The sequence below is a fragment of the Gopherus flavomarginatus genome, chromosome 4, assembly GCF_025201925.1.
Source record: "Gopherus flavomarginatus isolate rGopFla2 chromosome 4, rGopFla2.mat.asm, whole genome shotgun sequence".
NCBI lineage: Eukaryota > Metazoa > Chordata > Testudines > Testudinidae > Gopherus > Gopherus flavomarginatus.
In genome coordinates, this window is record NC_066620.1 from 58,837,033 (window position 1) to 58,855,352 (window position 18,320).

Genomic DNA, 18,320 nt, shown 5'->3' on the forward strand with positions numbered 1-18,320 from the left:
TAAAGATTAAAACGACTAGGGAAACATTTTAAAAGCCAGAGTAGCAGCTTCAAATAAAACACCTTTCACCTTCTCCAAAAAAAGATGTATTGTTTTCAGACAAGTTTCTTCTATAAGGAGAAACTGTTAACATCTGCCAGCTGTTTAGCAAATACAACATGCCCCCAGCTGGTTTTGCTTCAGCAGAAGGACCAGCTCTAAGTACTTCACACAGGTAAGGGCTATTACATAGGTGACAGCCGTACAGCACATTGAGGGAGCAAAACCTAGAAATGTAGGTCTTGCAAAAAATCAATTTAGAGTCAGAGTGGGGCAGAGTGGATGGCCCTATCTGCACCACAACATGAAACACTCAAGTTAGAATCTCCATCTAGTTTCTCACTTCTTCAGCTAGGTTGGGTAGCAGCATGCTCAGTCATGTTTGGGGAAGTGTGGGAGAAAAGGGTTTAAAATAAATGTGAACATATTAGGACTGCACGTGCGCACGTGCGTTAGTCGCTAAACGAACAAGTCTGGTGCTTAGTTTAGGCCAACATGATTGTACGGGAATCACAGATCTGTCTCCCTTCGCTAACCAGTTTGGATCTGCAGTTTTAAAAAGTTCAGTGTATCTCACATTTATTAACATCCTAATGATTGTTAAATAATCCAGCAAGTTGTTTCATAGCTACAATATGCTGCAGTTGCTAGCTGCTTGCCAGAGCAATATAGAAATTACATTCAAAGATAAAAACTATCATTTTCACACATAGCAGTAACTAGAATGTCTTTTTCACAGAATAAGTGCAAAATGTCTTTAACAAATAATGGCGGTAGTAAAAAAAAAAAAAAAGACAATTCTCATGCAAAAACGCTTCCCTGTTTACAAAGTCTGTGGTAGGTCTCAAAAACACCCTTTACCTCCCTCTCCCATAACAGCACTACACTTGTTATTCTGTTTTCTTGCCATATCCATTCTGTCGTTCATTAAAATATCGATGACGTGCAACTTCAATTATTTCCAGCCCACCAAATATTTTTTGTTGCACAACAAAAATGACAACCGCGGTCACACAATACCATCGCACAAAGCTGTACAAATACAGCAACACAAACATAGCTAGTGTGAACAACGTCCAGTACAGAAGTGAGATGCATTTAACCACTAGGACCCTGAGCTCAGATTTACAAGGTGGAATTATGCTTCGCCCTGTTACATCAAAGTACTTTTCACCTTCGTAGAACAACTGGAGTCTCTCTTCTTTCTCTTCCCAACGCTTCTGGCACCAGAGCTGCAGCTCTTCCCTGGAAGTTGGCAGAGTCTGTACTGGATACCTATGGACATGAAAATGTATCTCCTTTGGGAAGTTTCCATTCAGAAGGTGCTTCTCTGTTTGCGGAATGTTTTGAGGGTATGCCACAGTTATGTCATGGATAGCATCAAGGTTATTACCTACAAGAAACATTTTTGAGAACAAGATAAATATAGACACTGCAATGGACAGTTTCTATGACAATTACCACTGATTAGAACTTCAGAGTACAACTGATAACTCAAAATCATAGTAGAATTCACAAAGATTCATTAGCAAGTACAGAGTATTCTACTTATATAAATATAATATTTTAAGGCTACCAGGTCAGTATTTCCTAATCACTGTTCTATGTTTTCTGTCTCTGGATTACAGCAAAAACCTATAGGGACAAAATAACATTCACTAGAAGAAATACTAATCCATGATTTTAAAACAGAATAGGTAAAAGGATAAAGTCTTATTTCAATGAGAGATTAGGATACACATGTCTGATCTTTTTCAAGTCAAAATAGGGTTTGATTCAGTGTGTTTTTCTGTGGTCACGTACTTTTGAAGAACATTCATCACTACATTGCAAACTGAAATTATCTTTGACCTAACAACTGTAACACATTGTACAATAACTATAATGGTTGCAAAAGAATCCAGTTTAAAGTTTGACTCAGAGAAGTACAAGTACAATCCTAATTTATTGCCAGTCTTGGGGAGAGGGGAGCACATACAAATATACAGCAGAAAAATGATCAGAAGTTCATTAAATCGGGAATCCCTTTAGTGCACTTTAGAGGATGAGGGACAGCTTTGCAGGGACTGTACTGCAATTAACACAGCCCCTTTACATGTAAATAGTCAGTGCTCTGAGTACCAGCTAGAAATGGTCTTTGCCAGAGACTGAGGACTCTTCATGGCATTCCATCTCAAGAAACCAACACAGGCTGGCCTTACCATGAGGCGAAGTGAGGCTGCCTCAGGTGCCAGACTGTGGGGGGGGGAGGGCGCCACTAGGACCCAGAGTGTAGAAAATTGTGTCTGCTGCTGGTGCCAAACAATGGAAACTTAAAATTGTGGAGCTGATGGCTAAGTTTGATGCTGTACGCCAGAAGCATCTAAGAACAGTCACCACCCAATAAATGTACACACACCACTACCTTGGCAAAACAATTCAAAATAAGATCATACAGTTACTGGCAACAAAAGTCAAAACAGAAAATTGTGGCAGATCTGGTGTCAGCAAGCTATTACTCTGTTATTTTGGACTGCACACCTGACATCAGCTGTACGGAATAAATGACTTTAATGGTGCGTTTTGTAAAAACAACAGAACCTAGTGAAAATGTCCCTGCAATGGTGACTGTCAGACCGCATTTTCTAGCATTTATTGACATTGATGATACTATAGCAGCTAGTATGACAAATGTGCTTCTTAAAAAGCTGGAAAATATGGGAATTGCGATAGATGACATGAGAGATCAGGGCTACGATAATGGTGCCAACATGAGAGGAAAGAACAGAGGAGTGCAGATATGGATTCGAGAGCTTGAGCTTTTTTTGTCCCATGCAGTTCTCATTCATCGAACTTGGTGGTCAGTGATGCAGCATCAGCTTCTAGTGAGGCTGCTGAATTTTTTAATGTAATTCAAAGTATCTACATATTTTTTCTGCATCAACTTATCAGTGGCAAATTTTGAAGCAACATTTGAGAACATCCTCTGACACAGAAATCACTGAGCGCCACACAATGGAAAAGTTGAGTGGAGGCGATAAAGCCTATCAAACACCAAATTAGGAAAATAGATGATGCCATAGTTGCCATTATGGAGGATAATGTTATGACAGGAACTGTTCGTGGGAGAACAGTGGCAGAGGGAAATGGAATCACCAGAAACATACATAACTTCAAATTTCTGTGTGGCTTAGTGTTGTAGCATGACATATTGTTTGAAATAAATGTTGTAAACAAGAGACTCCAAGGTGCTGACCTTGATATATCTGGAGCAATGGAACAACTGGACAAAGCAAAGTCATACCTACAGTCTTACTTGTCAGATGAGGGATTTCAAAACGTTCTAAAGAGTTCACAGAATTTGGCAGAGGAACTTCACACTGAAGCTATTTTCCCACCCATTCAAGAATACAAGAGTCATCGAAGAAGAAGACATTTTGATTACGAGGCACGGGATAATTCCATAAGGGACCCCAAACAACAATTCAAAGTTGAATTCTTTAACCAGGTGCTAGATTGTGCAATACAGTCAGTTGAAGAACGTTTCATGCAGCTCAAGGAAAACAGCAGTATATTTAGGATGTTGTATGATATTCCAAAACTCCTCACTATACCTGAAGAAGACCTACACCAGCAATGCAGGGCACTAGAGACGGTATTGACGCATGATGAAATGCGTGATATTGATGCGAGTGATTTAGGTGATGAATTGAAAGCCCTTTCAAGATACATTTCAGCAGGATCAACTCCAAAAGCTGTTCTGGAATATATGTGCACAAATAAGATAACCACCTTCTTTCCAAATGCTTTTGTTGCTCTGCGCATACTTCTAACACTTCCTGTAACTGTTGCCAGTGGAGAACGCAGCTTCTCCAAGCTGAAGTTAATAAAAACACATCTACGCTCCACACTGACACAGGAGAGGCTGGTCGGCCTTGCAACCATGTCAATAGAGCATGAGCTGGCTCAGACTGTGGACCTTCAAGAAGCAGTTCAAATCTTTGCAGTCAAGAAGGCACGGAAAGCACCACTTTGATTATTCAAACAGATAAAAACGCCAGTGTTTACTATGCAGACAAGAAAAGTTACATTTGCTGTTCAGGCATTTGAAAGTTAAATGTTACTTAAAATTTTTGAACAAGGCATATTAAGTTGTTAGTTCTCCTTTTATTGAGGCAGGTAGCAGAGCAGTAACATGAGAGGAGAAGAACAGGAAAAGGGCAGAACTGAGATCTTTAAAAGTTTTGGCCCAAGCGAGAGGGCATGGGGGTGTCATTTGAGCTCCCTGCCTCAGGTGCCAAAATGTTGTGGGCCGGCCATGACCCAACAACAAAGTACAAACCTGGGAGATAAACAAAGCTTTGGTTACACTGGGTATAGCTAAGTATTTGAATGCACTTTTAAAAGCAATTGTGGATTAGCAATTAAAGGGGGACATTGACAAAAGGACTCCCAGCCCTTCTATCACTATGTCTAATCAAATCAATCCGCTTGCTTGGACAAATGTTATTAAGATGATTTTTACTGCTGTACCTGTGCATTAATTCTAATTTTGAGAACAATGCACTATTCCATATATCCTCTCACCCTGCTGCTTCATACCAGACAACATTCTTTTTAGATGTGATAAATCAAACTTGGCTAGTCTAGAACTGATCTAAAAATAGGTGCCCAGTTCACTGGACGTGACATTAAAGTTAAGTTCTGCCAGCACTGTAATTTATCGGGTGTCGCTGCTTTTGTTTTGTTGGTTGTCTCAGAGCAGAAAAGGTTGAGTTAGAAACTAAAAGGATGAAGGGTTGTTTGTGGGTGCAAAAACTATGACCAGATCTGCATCAGCGGAAAGGCCTTAAGGCAAGAGTGCATGAACACTACAGCTCAATGCGAATCCAACTTAGGAATGGACCCAGCAAAACCCTTAACAGGCAAATACTAGACCAGGGGTTGGCAACCTTTAGAAGTGGTGTGCCAAGTCTTCATTTCTTTACTGTGATTTAAGGTTTTGCATGCCAGACATACATTTTACATCTACAAGGGCCGGCAGCTGGAACCCCAGACTGGCAGCGGGCTGAGCGGGGCTGGTGGCCGGGACCCCGGCTGGCAGCAGAGTGCCACTAAAAATCAGCTTGTGTTCCGCCTTTGGCACGCGTGCCGCAGGCTGCCAACCCCTGTGCTATACCAAGGAAGAGATACCACTCTAACTGAAGACACAACAGCTCTCCAGCCCCCCCATCACTTCCACCATGTGTCTGCTGAGCAATCAGTTTGCCGTTATCACCCTTTCTAGATGACATGATGCAGATGTTTTTAACAATCAAGATACTACACAAATAATAGATATTACTCCACACACATTGTGACATCTAGTTTTATTTATTGTATCACGCTGTGTACTAGCCTTTGCTGAATATTCATGTAATATTACTGATGCCCATTCTGTTCTTCTTATAAAACTCTTCACTACCAGTTTGTTAAATTCCCCACTGCTTTGTTGCATCATGTCTGACATTAGACAGAAACCTTCAGAGCAGAGACCAGGTCTTATCTATACTTCAAAGTGCCTAGCATGCTTTTGGTTCTGCACATTAATTATATAGTGCAGATCTCAAAGCATTATATACAGATGGGATCAGTAATGTTTACCTATGATGCAGAGGGGAAACTGGGGCAAAGAATGGCTGAAAGACTTACCCAATGACTCAGGTCAGAACCCAGGTCTCCTGACTCCCAGCCATAGTTTAGACTATTAGACCACTGTTTTCCCAACATATCGTGGTGATAAGCACATCAGAACTACTTCAGAAGAAATGACTCGGGCACTTCAAAGACAGGCTCAGCATACCAAAAAGCATAGAAACATATCTGATATAGGAAATACAGACATATATGATTTAATATGCAGAAGGATTAGAGCCTTCTAAATGTGTCCCTTATCTCAGAGGTTTTAATTCTCTGGCAGGGCAAGCATGTGGCGATGACAATTTCCAGCCAATTATTTAATAGCTATTGAAAGGAGCGTGCCTTCTATTATTATTTGCAGTAAGCTGCTGGATCTACATTGCACACTTTAACAAAAAGGTTCTGAATGTTTTCCACTGATTCATCAGTGACAACTATTAACATGGAAAGGGCAACACTATCACAGCCAAGTGCTATCGGAATGAACCTGCTTTCAAATTTTACTGCAACAGATAAAGTAAATCCCAGAAACTAGAAACATCCTTCGGAGGGGGTGAAGCTCCTTTAATGGCGGCATCTGGGGTAGCTAATTTTTGAGCAGGGCACCCAACTCAGCACACTTTCACTGCAACCATTTCCTTATTGTGGCCTCTGTCTTCCCCGCCAATGCAGGCTCTTCCTACCCACAGGGTGGAAACTTACTAACAGCATATGGCTCAGAATGAATGGAAATTACTTGAGAGCCAACAAAAGAAGGAAGGTGACAGTAGACAGAGTAGGGTACAGGAGAACTGCAGGGCAACCAGAAATGGACAAGGCTCAAGATACGATGGGGACAAGTTGTATGCTAGAAGCAGCTAAGAAGGGACTACAGTGGGCAAATAGGAATGACCAATGGGAGCAACCAGAAAGGGGAGAGGAGACTATGTACAAAGGAGAGAACTAAGCTCTAGCTCATCAGAATTAATTTTTCAAGCCGGCAGGACAGCCCAGGCGGAGAGCGGTAGTAGGGCTGAATACAGGAAAGGAAACATGGAGAAGTTTTAGATTACTGGGCTTTGTTTCACTTCATGCATGTTACATCCAATATCTTTCCGTATCACTCTAGAGAATGGCCCACATTTCTGTTAGTAGGGGAGGATTGCAGAGTGGCCTTGTAAGTGGGGCATGAGCAGAATGTCATTGATGGGACTGCATCGAACTGCAGCTTACTGTTACTGTGGAGCACGTAACTAGGTTAGTCAGGCAGCAGGTAGTATTTTCTCCCACTGAATTTAAATCTCTTCTTAAGGCACCTGCTTTCGCACATTTCAAGTGCAAGCCATAATGCGGCTTAAGAGTCATGTTGCTCTAATTACCACTCAGACTGTTTCCAATGAGACAATAATTGAATAAGGCATGAGTACTTGTTTGTAGCTCAGACTAGTTGTCTGTGCCTAATGAGGCAGGCTGAGAAAACTGGCATTTATTAACTTCTGAAGATCCTTCTTTACTTTTATGTGGCTATGATTATTATTATGGGGGGGGGGAGAGGGAGGGTACCAGAGGGAACCAAATAAGTGTTTCACATTTGAAACCTAATTTTAATAACTCTCTAAATTAAGATAACCAAGAAAGTGAGAGTAAAAGTTGATGGACAGGTATTTCAGCTGATCGGGACACACTCATCAATTTTAGCAGCTTTTAGAGTCCTCTAAGACAAGGATTCTCAAACTTTTTTTTGCTGGGCCTCCCTTTGAAAATATTTCAGGCTGTGATGACCCCTGCCCCCCATGCCATGCCATCCTTACTTCCGTGCAGCTGCTGGTGGCAGTGCTGCCTTCAGAGCTGGGTGCCTGGCCAGCAGCCACCACTCTCCGTCCACCCAGCTCTGAAAGCAGCGCAGAAGTAAGGGCAGCAATACTGCAACTCCCCTACAATAGCCTTGTGACCTGCATTTGGGCCGGGACCCTCAGTTTGAGAAATACCGCTCTAGGACAATAATGGGAATGAGACTCTTTATTACCAGTGACTGATGCTGTTCTCAGTGCACTGGGATAGAAACTGCAGCACAGAGATGTTAACTGATTATGAAAGTTTGTTCGCCATCATTCCTACACAGCTAATAAAGCCAAAACAGTTGAGTAATATGTATCTTAGTCTCCAGCTACTTAACAGTTACTAAGCTGCAAAATATCCTGAAAGCTTAGTTCTCCTTTTCTTTCTATAAATATTCCTTTGAGATGTATTGGTGCTCCACTTAAAGTTGTTCATATGCCAGGATTGACCAGCGTGTGGCATTTCCCTTAAAATAATTGCAGTGCAAAGCCAGTAGCTTTAGGCTTTATAGTCATAAGTTGGTAAAGGTGGCACAATTAATTCCGACTGGGCTCATGGCCAAAGTTATAGCATGAGCAGTAAAACTCTGCTTGCTCTATTTAAAAAAAAAAAAAAAAGTGTTTTTATGAGAGAGAAAAAATTATCCCAGATGCCCTATTCAACTCTATCTCTTCTCAATCCATATAACCAAGGGCCTCTTACTAGACTCAAAACAAACTTCTCAGCTAGAATGATATTACATTTAAATCTGTATGTTAAATAATGTCAGCCCGACTTCCAGGGAGGTTTTTTAAGCATGGAAAGCGAGTCAGGATTTTAAATATTGTGAACTTCTCATCCAGAGAACAACACAGAGCCAGTATAAGTATTGTGAACTGCTTAAAGCAACATTCAGCTCTTAGGGAGGAACCCTCAAGATAACACAATCCAGAAACCATGCAGACATATTGGCGAATGATTCCATGGACCTGTTATGTGCGGTATGAGGTTCAACTGAGAGCTGGAGCACCGACAGGAGTTCTTCAGATGTGACTCAGGTTACCACGAAGGGCATTTTCTGCAGATACTTGTAAGTGAACAACACTGAGCTAGTCATTGCAAAGTAAAAGGTTGGCTATATAAGCATGTTTTTAGAGGGCATTCTGAATAGATGTTCTCTTCCCAAAGTGTCCTTCAATGAGCCCATCAGTTAGAGGTGGACCCAAGTCTAAACACTGGAATGGAACTACTCAAAATGTTAGAGGTTTAAAATCTGAGTCCAAACGCTGTGCAGACTCCTATTTCTAGTGTAAACAATCACATTGGTGACTATTCCATCTTCAACCCAGGTGAGGAACTCAGCGGCTATTTGAAACTACACGACCTGTCACTGACACTGTGTTCAGTTTCAGTCACATATACCATTACTATGGCTGTGAGTCTGTCACAGAGGTCACAGATTCCATGACTTCCCGGGACCTCCATGACTTCTGTAATAGCCAGTGCGGCTGGCTCGGGGGACGCCTAAGTAACTTGGGCAGCCTCTGGGCCAGCTGCACTGGTCCCTGCCATGCCCCTGCCCTGCTCCAGCCCCTTAGCAGCAGTGGGAGTCCTTGGCTGCATGTTGGAGCCTGCCCCTCCCCCAGCAGCAGCAGGGGTCCTGGGCTGCATGCCATCACAGCCTCCCCCAGCGCACCTATGGCACTCCCAGGCTGCCCCTGGCTCAGAGCACCCGAGGTTTAGTCAAAGCTATATAGTACAAGTCATGGACAGGTGAAGGACCATGAATTTTTGTTTACTGTCCATGACTTTTACTAAAAATATCTGTGACTAAAATGTAGCCTTAATCATTAGCCCCAGGTCAGAGCTGATCGTGATACTTCAGATCTTATCCCAATCTTTCGTTACATCACAAAATGGTACTTGATACGTGGTCACATTGATTCCAATTTGTAAGGCTGCAGGGCTCTGCACTGTACAGCTCACATGGTGAAGTCAACGTGTCTGAGGTTTTATTTTTGCGGGGAATGGGATTTTTTTTTTTTTTGCTACATTAATGCAATGGGTCCCTGTGCCCAGGCTTCTTTAGGCACTACCACAATAAAAAATAAATACATATGCCTGTTAGATTTAAAAAGTGGAGCTGGTCCATGCATTTTGAGGCATTCCTCTGAACAAATTGATCAGTTACATAATCAAAACATAGATGATAACTAGCAGAGTGAGACTACTTGCTATCTGACATTATCTGATTTAAGATTCTTATGTCTTAACTTTGAACCACACACAGTGTTGGGTATTAAAACAAAAGCTATCAAAACCTGCTTACTGGAAAACGTTACCGCCTTGGCTGCTGAAAGAGTTTAGGTTATTTTTCTTTATAAACACAGAATCTGAGGGTGAGCAACTTCAAGGATTTACAACCACCGATGGGTAGTATAATCCTTGGGAGGATTTATAACGTCAAGCATCCCTCTTTAAAACAGCCATGGCAGTCTGTGTTCATCTCAAACACTTACAATTCAATAGTTATTGGGATTCGTTTCTGTAGAAACTTAGCAGTCAAATAAGCAAACAAGAAAGGCACAACGCTAATGCTAGCCTTGATTAACAGAGCACAGGAAGTCTCTGCACCAGCCCAGACTCTAGAGCGATCAAGTGAACCTTTTCAATTTTTCACATCTGCAGCAACATGATGGCTCTGAAGATATTCCCACCTACTGACAGGAAGGAGTTTGAAGAAATGAGGCTTGTTCTCTTGCAGCATGGAAAGTTTTGACTATTTTCACTACTGGTGAAGAAGACTAATTGTACACTTACAGATGTGACTATTATGAACTGCAATTGTGTGTCTCCATACTAGATGGTCAATGAACAAAAGATACATGCTATATCCCAAATTCTCCTTGGCTATCAGCATACACTTGTGCCTGCATCCTATGTTAAACAAATATAACAGCATGCAGGCTTTCAATCTAACACCAGATTTAGCAATATGTAAATCAGAACTACCTCAGTTTAAAGTCAGCCAAACAAAAAAAAAAAAAGGGGGAAATTATACTCTGATTTTGAAGTCCATTGTAAAACCCCTCATTTAGTAGATTTGCATAGATTGCAAGACCAGAAGGGACCACTGTGATTGAGTCGGATCTCTTCTATAACACAGGCCACAGAACTTCTCCAAAATAATTCCTAGAGCAGAGCTTTTAGAAAAACATCCCATCTTGATTTAAAAATGGTCAGTGATGAAGAATCCACCACAACTGTTGGTAAGTTGTTCCAAGGGTTAATTACTCTCACTTGTAAAACTTTATGCCTTATTTCCATTCTGAATTTGTCTAGCTTCAACTTCCAGCCATTGAATCATGTCATACCTTTCTCTGTTACACTGAACAGCCCATTATTAAATATTTGATCCCCATGTAGGTACTTACAGACTGTAATCCAGTCACCCCATAGCCTTCTCTTTGTTAAGCTAGATAGCTTGAGCTCCTTGAGTCTATCGCTATAAGGCATGTTTTCCAGCCCTTTAATCTTTCTGATGGCTCTTCTCTGAACCCTCTACAATTTATTAACATACTTCTTGAACTATAGTCACCAGAACTAGACATGGGATTCCAGCAGTGGTTGCACCAGTGCCAAATACAGAGGTAAAATAACCTTTATGTTCCTACTTGAGACTCCCGTTTATGCATCACAGGATTGCATTAACCCTTTTAGCCACTGAATCAAACAGGGAGTTCATATTCAGCTAATTATCCACCATGACCCCCAAATCTTTTTCAGGGTCACTGCTCTCCAGGATAGCGTCCCCATCCTGTAAGTATGGCCTGCACTCTTTATTCCTAGACGCATACATTTACATTTAGCTGCATGAAAATGCATATTGTTTGCTTGTACCCATCTTACGAAGCAATCCAGATCGCTGATCTGTCCTCTTCATTATTTACCCCTCCTCAAATTTTTATCTCATCTGTAAACATTGTCAGTGATGCTTTTATGTTTTCTTCCAGGTCACTGATAAGTGTTAAATAGCATAGGGCCAAGAATCGATCTCTGTAGGATCCTACTAGAAACACACCCATTCAGTGTTGATTTCCCATTTACATTTGCATTGATAAAGAGCAGTCTGGGCCACTTGACAAGCTTGGCACAAGCAAACAGTATGGGGGGGGGGGGTTAAAGGGAGGCCAGCTGGCTTCCGGCCTCCATAACCCCTGGGCAGTGGAGTTCACAACTGTGATCAGAGCAGTCAGTTTCAGGCACTGTGGCATGTGTGGTGGAGGACTGTTAGGGTCGACACAGGTAAAGCAGCATCTACACTCACATCATGTTGACCTCAATACATCGACCATGGCCCATCACCATTTGGGGAGGAGATGTTACTGGGTTGCTGTAATGGGGCACATACATTAGTGGAAGACAAATTTAAGTGTAGACAAATGCATGACTAGGTTGATGCAAGGCGGCTTACGTCAACTTAACTTTGTAGTGTAGACCAGACCTAAGAATGATTACAAATAAAATGTTTAGACCTCAACAGTCATTGCTACTTTCTATCTTGATGTGAGTGATAGCGTTCTTGTTAGTGATGTCTGGCAGCTTTCTCTTCCTGTCACCCAACTCTCCCACTCCCAAAACCAAGAATAGGAACACAGTATAATACAGTTCCACTAAAGGAGCATAGGACAGTAGGAAAAAGAAGAAACTAGAAAGCTAAGTGTGGATCGTTAAGTATATCACCCTCTAGTGCAAGCTAGAAGATATATCAAATGTTAAACTGATACTAAACTTGCTTACTCTGAGAATGGGTCAAACTGTACAAGAATAGATACCAAAGCACTATCCAGAATCCTGGAAGATTTAGCTTGTAATAACCGCAGAGATTGCTTGTCCAACTGAAGCTGCTTTCACCTACCATTTACAGAACAAACAAGAACACTGGGTTACAGCATTCAGTTCAATTTGCTGAGCATCGTCTCTCCTGTTCTATTTATGTCTTAGAAATATTCCTACTACTTTTTTTTTCTCCTAGAACCTGGGTCTTCTGACCAGACTGTAGCCCATACCACGGTCAATTTGCCCACAAGACCATGCACTGACAATTGTCAGCTTTAAAAATCCAAGCTGCCTTTAGAAATGTACCTCGCACGGTGTTAAAAAGAGACACTTAAGAGCAAGTGGGAAGAAAGAGTTCAGTGGAGAGTGGCAAGCTGACTGCTCTGCTGTTGACACAGTAGTTGCATTTATGAGAATGCCAACCCGGCAGCTGCACTTTAGTCTTCAGAGCAATGCTCTCTCCTCCCTCCCTGTCTCTGAAGTGCTACTGTATGAATTACAAAGCCAGAGCTGATTGAGGCATAAATAAAACACATGGGGAAAGTGTGTGTGTGTGGGGGGGGGAGGATAAAAGGAACACATTATTTTCAGTCACTGAGGATGACCCGGCATAACTAACTCATTGGTCTTTACTCCATCACTTGTAAGCTATATTTGTCAACCCCAGATAATGAAAACACCTGGTTTATTCTCCCCCACGCTGTGTACTTGCTCTTTCCCAGCCTCCCCTGCTGCACGTCTATTTTACATACCTATATGCGATAAGGTTTTGTAAGATAAAAGCTTTCATAGCCCTGTTACATTGTCATCTCTAACAACACAGTATGTCCCTATTATTACCACACAAACTAATTGTGGAAAGTTCTTTATTAATACAGAAGGTGATGTTTTACCTAAGGACTAGTCAGATACTGAAGTACTGGCATGCATCTGCCCAACTCTCCTAAGTTTTAATATAAATTGCCTGGCAAACACCCCATGAAATCATATAAGAGTATTTTTATTTTAAGCATAAGTGTGATTCATTCACTTTACTGCAATAAAGTTCTTACAAAGATTTACTCCTGCACCCAAACAGAAATATTTGTAGAAGAATATGCAAAATAAAAAAGTTGAATACAAAGTTAAACTGGGAAGTCCAGGTATTTTCTTAAAATGCAAGTACTGTAAAAACAAACAAACAAAAACAAAAAAAACCCAACCAAACAAACTGTTCTTAAAGAGTGATAGAGGATGGCTATACCTATTTAATAACAAAGATCCTGACCTGTATAAACAACTCAGGCTTATTCTTTAATTTTGTGAATTTCTAGTAATAGTGTCCAAGGCATTACTTTATTCCTCTCTTGTTTTATGGTACTGATTTCAAAGGTAGTTGGCTGATCAAGTCCATCACCCATTTAGAATTCAGTTTCCCTCTGCCTTACACCAGTAATCGTGCATCCTGAAGTAAGCTCACAAAACTTTAATAGTACCATGGCTACACTAGAGAGTTGCAGCGCTGGTGAGGGGGTTACAGCGCTGCAACTTAGGATGTGGCCACACTTGCAAAGCACGGCCAGCGCTGCAACTCCCTGATTGCAGCGCTGGCTGTACACCCGGTCGAGCCTCGGGTGTGGCGATTCCAGCGCTGGTAATCCAGCGCTGGTCAGCAAGTGTGGACCCCACCAGCGCTTTTATTGACCTCCGGGGTATAAGGAGGTATCCCAGAATTCCTGTCCACAACAAACCGGAAGAAAGGGGGAGCTCGGAGTTCAGCCAAACTGCTTATTTAAAAAACAAACACAGCTCCTGTTTGCTGAGTGAGCGGAGGCAGGCAGGGGAATTACTTTGGAATGTTCACAGCTGTTTGCTTGAAGAGAGAAACAGCACGCTCATACGGCAGAGGGGGAGGAGGAAGTCCATGTTGAGCAGATGCTTATCTGGTCTGACGGCTATTTAGGAGTGCATAATTTGCATTTAGTGAATGAGAGAGGGGTGGGGGAAGGGGTCAGAACTTTTAAAATGATTGAAGGTAGGCACTGTGTGTCTTCCAGTCCTTAGAACTTTCAAGGCAGGGAGCTGAGAACAGTGTCAGCTCCAAAAATCCAATCTCTCTGTCTCTCCCACGCTCCCTGTCACATTTCACCCCACCCCCCTCTTTTGAAAAGCACGTTGCAGCCACTTGAATGCTGGGATAGCTGCCCACAATGCACCACTCCCAACAGCGCTGCAAATGCTGCAAATGTGGCCACACTGCAGCGCTGGTAGCTGTCAGTGTGGCCACACTGCAGCGCTGGCCCTACACAGCTGTACGAACACAGCTGTAACTACCAGCGCTGCAGAACTGTAAGTGTAGCCATGGCCTTTGGAACTAAAACACACAGTAAAAGTCATTGGAAAGTAATTAAATGGTATTGTTATGCATTTGTTAGAACTAAGAGTTCCACTTTCATTTCTGTCTGACTTCACACTGTTTGTTAATGGTAAAACCTCACAGTTCTTCGCTTTGCAAAATGCTGGATACACAAACACCGATTAAGTTTTCTTTTTTGAAAAAATTATATAACTGCCATATTTACCATGGTTTAAAATCAGAGAATATTTCCACTGTGTTAACAATACCTTTTTTCCACTGCATGAAAGACAGATCATCACACTATACTACACAGTGAAAGATAGCTTTTACTGTTCTCAATTAAAATATACACACTACATTCTGATTTCCCTGTGCAGCCAATGAAATTGAATTAATTTTCTACTAGTTCCTCCAAAACCACTCCCTTCAGATACAGCTACCTTTCATAGCTCTGAGATTCAGTCACATCCTGGTTAAGAATTTCCTGAGTGTATCTAATGTACAGAAACATGTTTTTTTTCAGGGATAGACCCTTTAACCTATTTTGTCCCTTGTCTGTTTCAAAGTCATTCAAAACTAGAGGGGGTATGGTCACAGAGGATTAGAGGGAAAAAGCAGCATTGTACAGGTCTTCATAAGAGAGTGATCCCGGCAAACACTGTTTCAGCAAAATAATGGAACAAATATTGACCAGGACACAAGAGTCAAACTATTCTTTTCAGAAAAAGGGTTGCCAACTTTTTAATCACACAAAACTGAACACCCTTGCCCAGCACCCTCCCTGTGGCTTTGCCCCTGCTCACTCCATCCCCCGTCCCTCTTTCGCTCACTCTCCCCAACTCTTGCTCACTTGCTCATTTTCACTGGGCTGCGGCAGAGGGTTGGGGTGTGGAAGGGGGCGAGGGCTCCCGCTGGGGATGCAGGATCCAGGAGGGGGCCAGAAATGAGGGATTCAGGGTGCAGGAGGGGGCTCCAGGTTGTGGTAGGGGATTCGGGTGAAGAGGGGTGAGGGCTCTGTCTGGGGATGCGGGCTCTGGGGGATGCAGGCTCTGGGGTGGGGGATGAGGGGGTTGGAGTGCAGGAGGGGGCTGGGGCAGGGGGTTGGGGTGCAGGCTCTGGAGGGAGTCTGGGTCCAGGAGGGGGCTCAGGACTGGGACGGGGGTTCAGGTGCAGGAGGGAGCTCAGGGCAGGGGCAGGGGGTTGGGGCGGGGAGGGAGTTTGGGGTGCGGGTTATGGGCAGCGCTTACCTTGAGTGGCTCCACAGAAGCGGCAAAATGTCTCTTTGTTCCAAGGTGGAGGTGCAGCCAGGAGGCTCTGCGCGGTGCCTCCGCCTGCAGGCACTGCCCCTGCAGCTCCCATTGGCTGCGCCTCCGCCTAGGAGCCAAGGGACATGTCGCCACGTCTGGGGAGCCAGGCAGAGCCAGGTAGGGAGCCTGCCTTAGCCCCGCTGCACCGCCAACGGCACTTTTAAAGGCCCAGTCAACACTGCCAGGATTCCTTTTCGACCAGGTGTTCTGGTCAAAAACCAGACACCTGGCAACCCTATTCAGAAAAGGCCAAGGAATTTTTAAACTTCCATTAGACAAACAGAAGGAACTTTAATTTAACACATCAACAGAAGGATGTCACTCTGAATACTGCACTGCAACAATAAGTGACACAACCAGCCTATGTAGAATTAGATTTTATAACCTTCTAGTATGATTAAGTTAATGCCCTAGAAGACTCCAGATATGAACTTCAGATTTGATTATTTTTTCTGGATTTTTCTTTTATCTAGATTTCCAGCCAAACTCTCTCTCTTCTTAACACCTCATCCTTTGCTTTAAACTTCTTTCACTACCCCAAGTCAACCACTAGAGAGTACTCTTTAGCTACCTAGTGACCTTACACTGTTTCAAACCGTGCCCTCTTACACTGACTGTCCCAAGCATCACCCATGGTCAGTCTAGCCTTCAGGAGCCCTAAGGGAAACGATCCTGAATCAGCAGGAAGTTTAGGCACTGCAAATTATTATAGATGGGCTAAAAGCAGTGATACTCGGAGCTCAGTGGTTCAGGAGCCAAATTAGTGATCAACATTACCTAAACAACTGGTTAACAACATAGTAAAAGCATCCAGATTGGTTAATAATTAAATTACACAGTGTTTTGATAGCAGGTACTGCAAAGAGCCTCAGGAGACACATTAGGGAGCCACTTGCTGCTCGGGAGCCTCAGTCTGAGTATCACTTGGCTAGAGGATATCTACAGTGGCATTGCATAAGAAGCAACAAAAAACACTTTCAGATGCAGAGAGGTCCAATGTTAAAAATATGACTAATACTGAATCAAAATACCAAACGAACATGTGAACTGCTGAAAAAGAAGTAGATGTGAAAAGATGCTAACAGTCACCTCAAATGTTTACACTAACTGTCTCCACCAATGCCCTGAGCTAATCTGTTGTATTTCATGCCTCACCAATGTTGTCTAATTCCCATTCTTGGCCACAGTGGCCTTGCTATCATTGCAGTGTATGCAGTGAGAAGAATGCAGAACAGCACCCACAATTATGAAAACACAGAGCATAATTTTGGTATCTGTTCAATTATGGGATTATAACTTCTCTCTCTCTTGCTCTCTGAATGTATGTACATGAAAAACATGTTATCTTTTTGTCTTGCCTTCTTTTAAATGCAGTGCAAGCATTTTGTTCTGAACACATTCCATACTCTTTCACTAGAAGTGCCTCTAAATAAGCACCTCTGTTTACTAGCTTGAGTTCCCAGCTGAGCTGCATTTACACACAAACAGGCTTATCTATGTATCTATGTATCTCCCTGAATTAAATCAGTTTTAGGCAGATGAAGCACTTGGGCTTCAATTAACTCGCAAACTTCTGGTGCTGAACTAGTCAACAGAACAGAGCCTCTAAAATCACTTAACACTGATCTATAAAGATATGTTAATGTCAAACACCACCACCCCCCGCCCCGTTTTCCAATGCAGCCATCATTATTACTCCATATACACCTTTCTTTCTGATGATTGACTAGGTATATGTTATACTTGCCTGACAATATAGAGTGACATATTAGAGTACAGTTTATATAACATTGCATTTAGGTCCATGACAGAATGGGTGGAGAGATGATCTTGTCCTTAAACCTCTGGTGCTAAAACAATTTCTACCATACCACGATATATGAATGTACAAATCTTATTAAGTTCATTCAATCAGCCTGATACTTGGGGAGCCATCTCAATCAGAAAAGAATGTAATGAAAAGCCTCAGCTCTGATGAATACTCTTTAATCATGACTAATATTTGTCCACAAAGAAGAATTTGTTTCAAGATTAGCCCGAGACCTGGAGGAAGCCAAAGACATCAATTTAATAATGGAATGGCTAATTAAACTATAAGGAATCCTAATTGTGATATATTGCTTTGTAGGCACATGATTTATTTAGTACAATTGCTTTTCACTAGGCTCATTAGGGAAAGTAAAACAAAATGCAACAGTAAAAAAGAAAAAGAAAAAATAGTCTGACAAATTGGAGCTTCTAAGATTAATACTGTCTGGTGCTAAAGGTTCTCTCCCCCCCCCACACCATTTCTGTTAAACAGGGCACTGCTAATTCTACAGGTATATTTTTTAAACCTTAAA

The 18,320-nt window shown here is 42.2% G+C and overlaps 1 protein-coding gene across 5 annotated transcripts in view; it reads right to left on the minus strand.

The window, feature by feature from the left end:
* Positions 1-211: 211 nt before the first annotated feature.
* The window catches only part of LCLAT1 (lysocardiolipin acyltransferase 1), a 203,102-nt gene continuing 184,993 nt past the window's right edge, over positions 212-18,320 (minus strand). For all 5 annotated transcript variants that reach the window (XM_050948602.1, XM_050948603.1, XM_050948606.1 and 2 more), the window contains one exon: positions 212-1,432. In XM_050948602.1, coding sequence (XP_050804559.1) covers positions 930-1,432 — 503 coding nt within the window. In that variant the 3' untranslated portion in view covers positions 212-929. The remainder of the gene's footprint in view (positions 1,433-18,320) is intronic.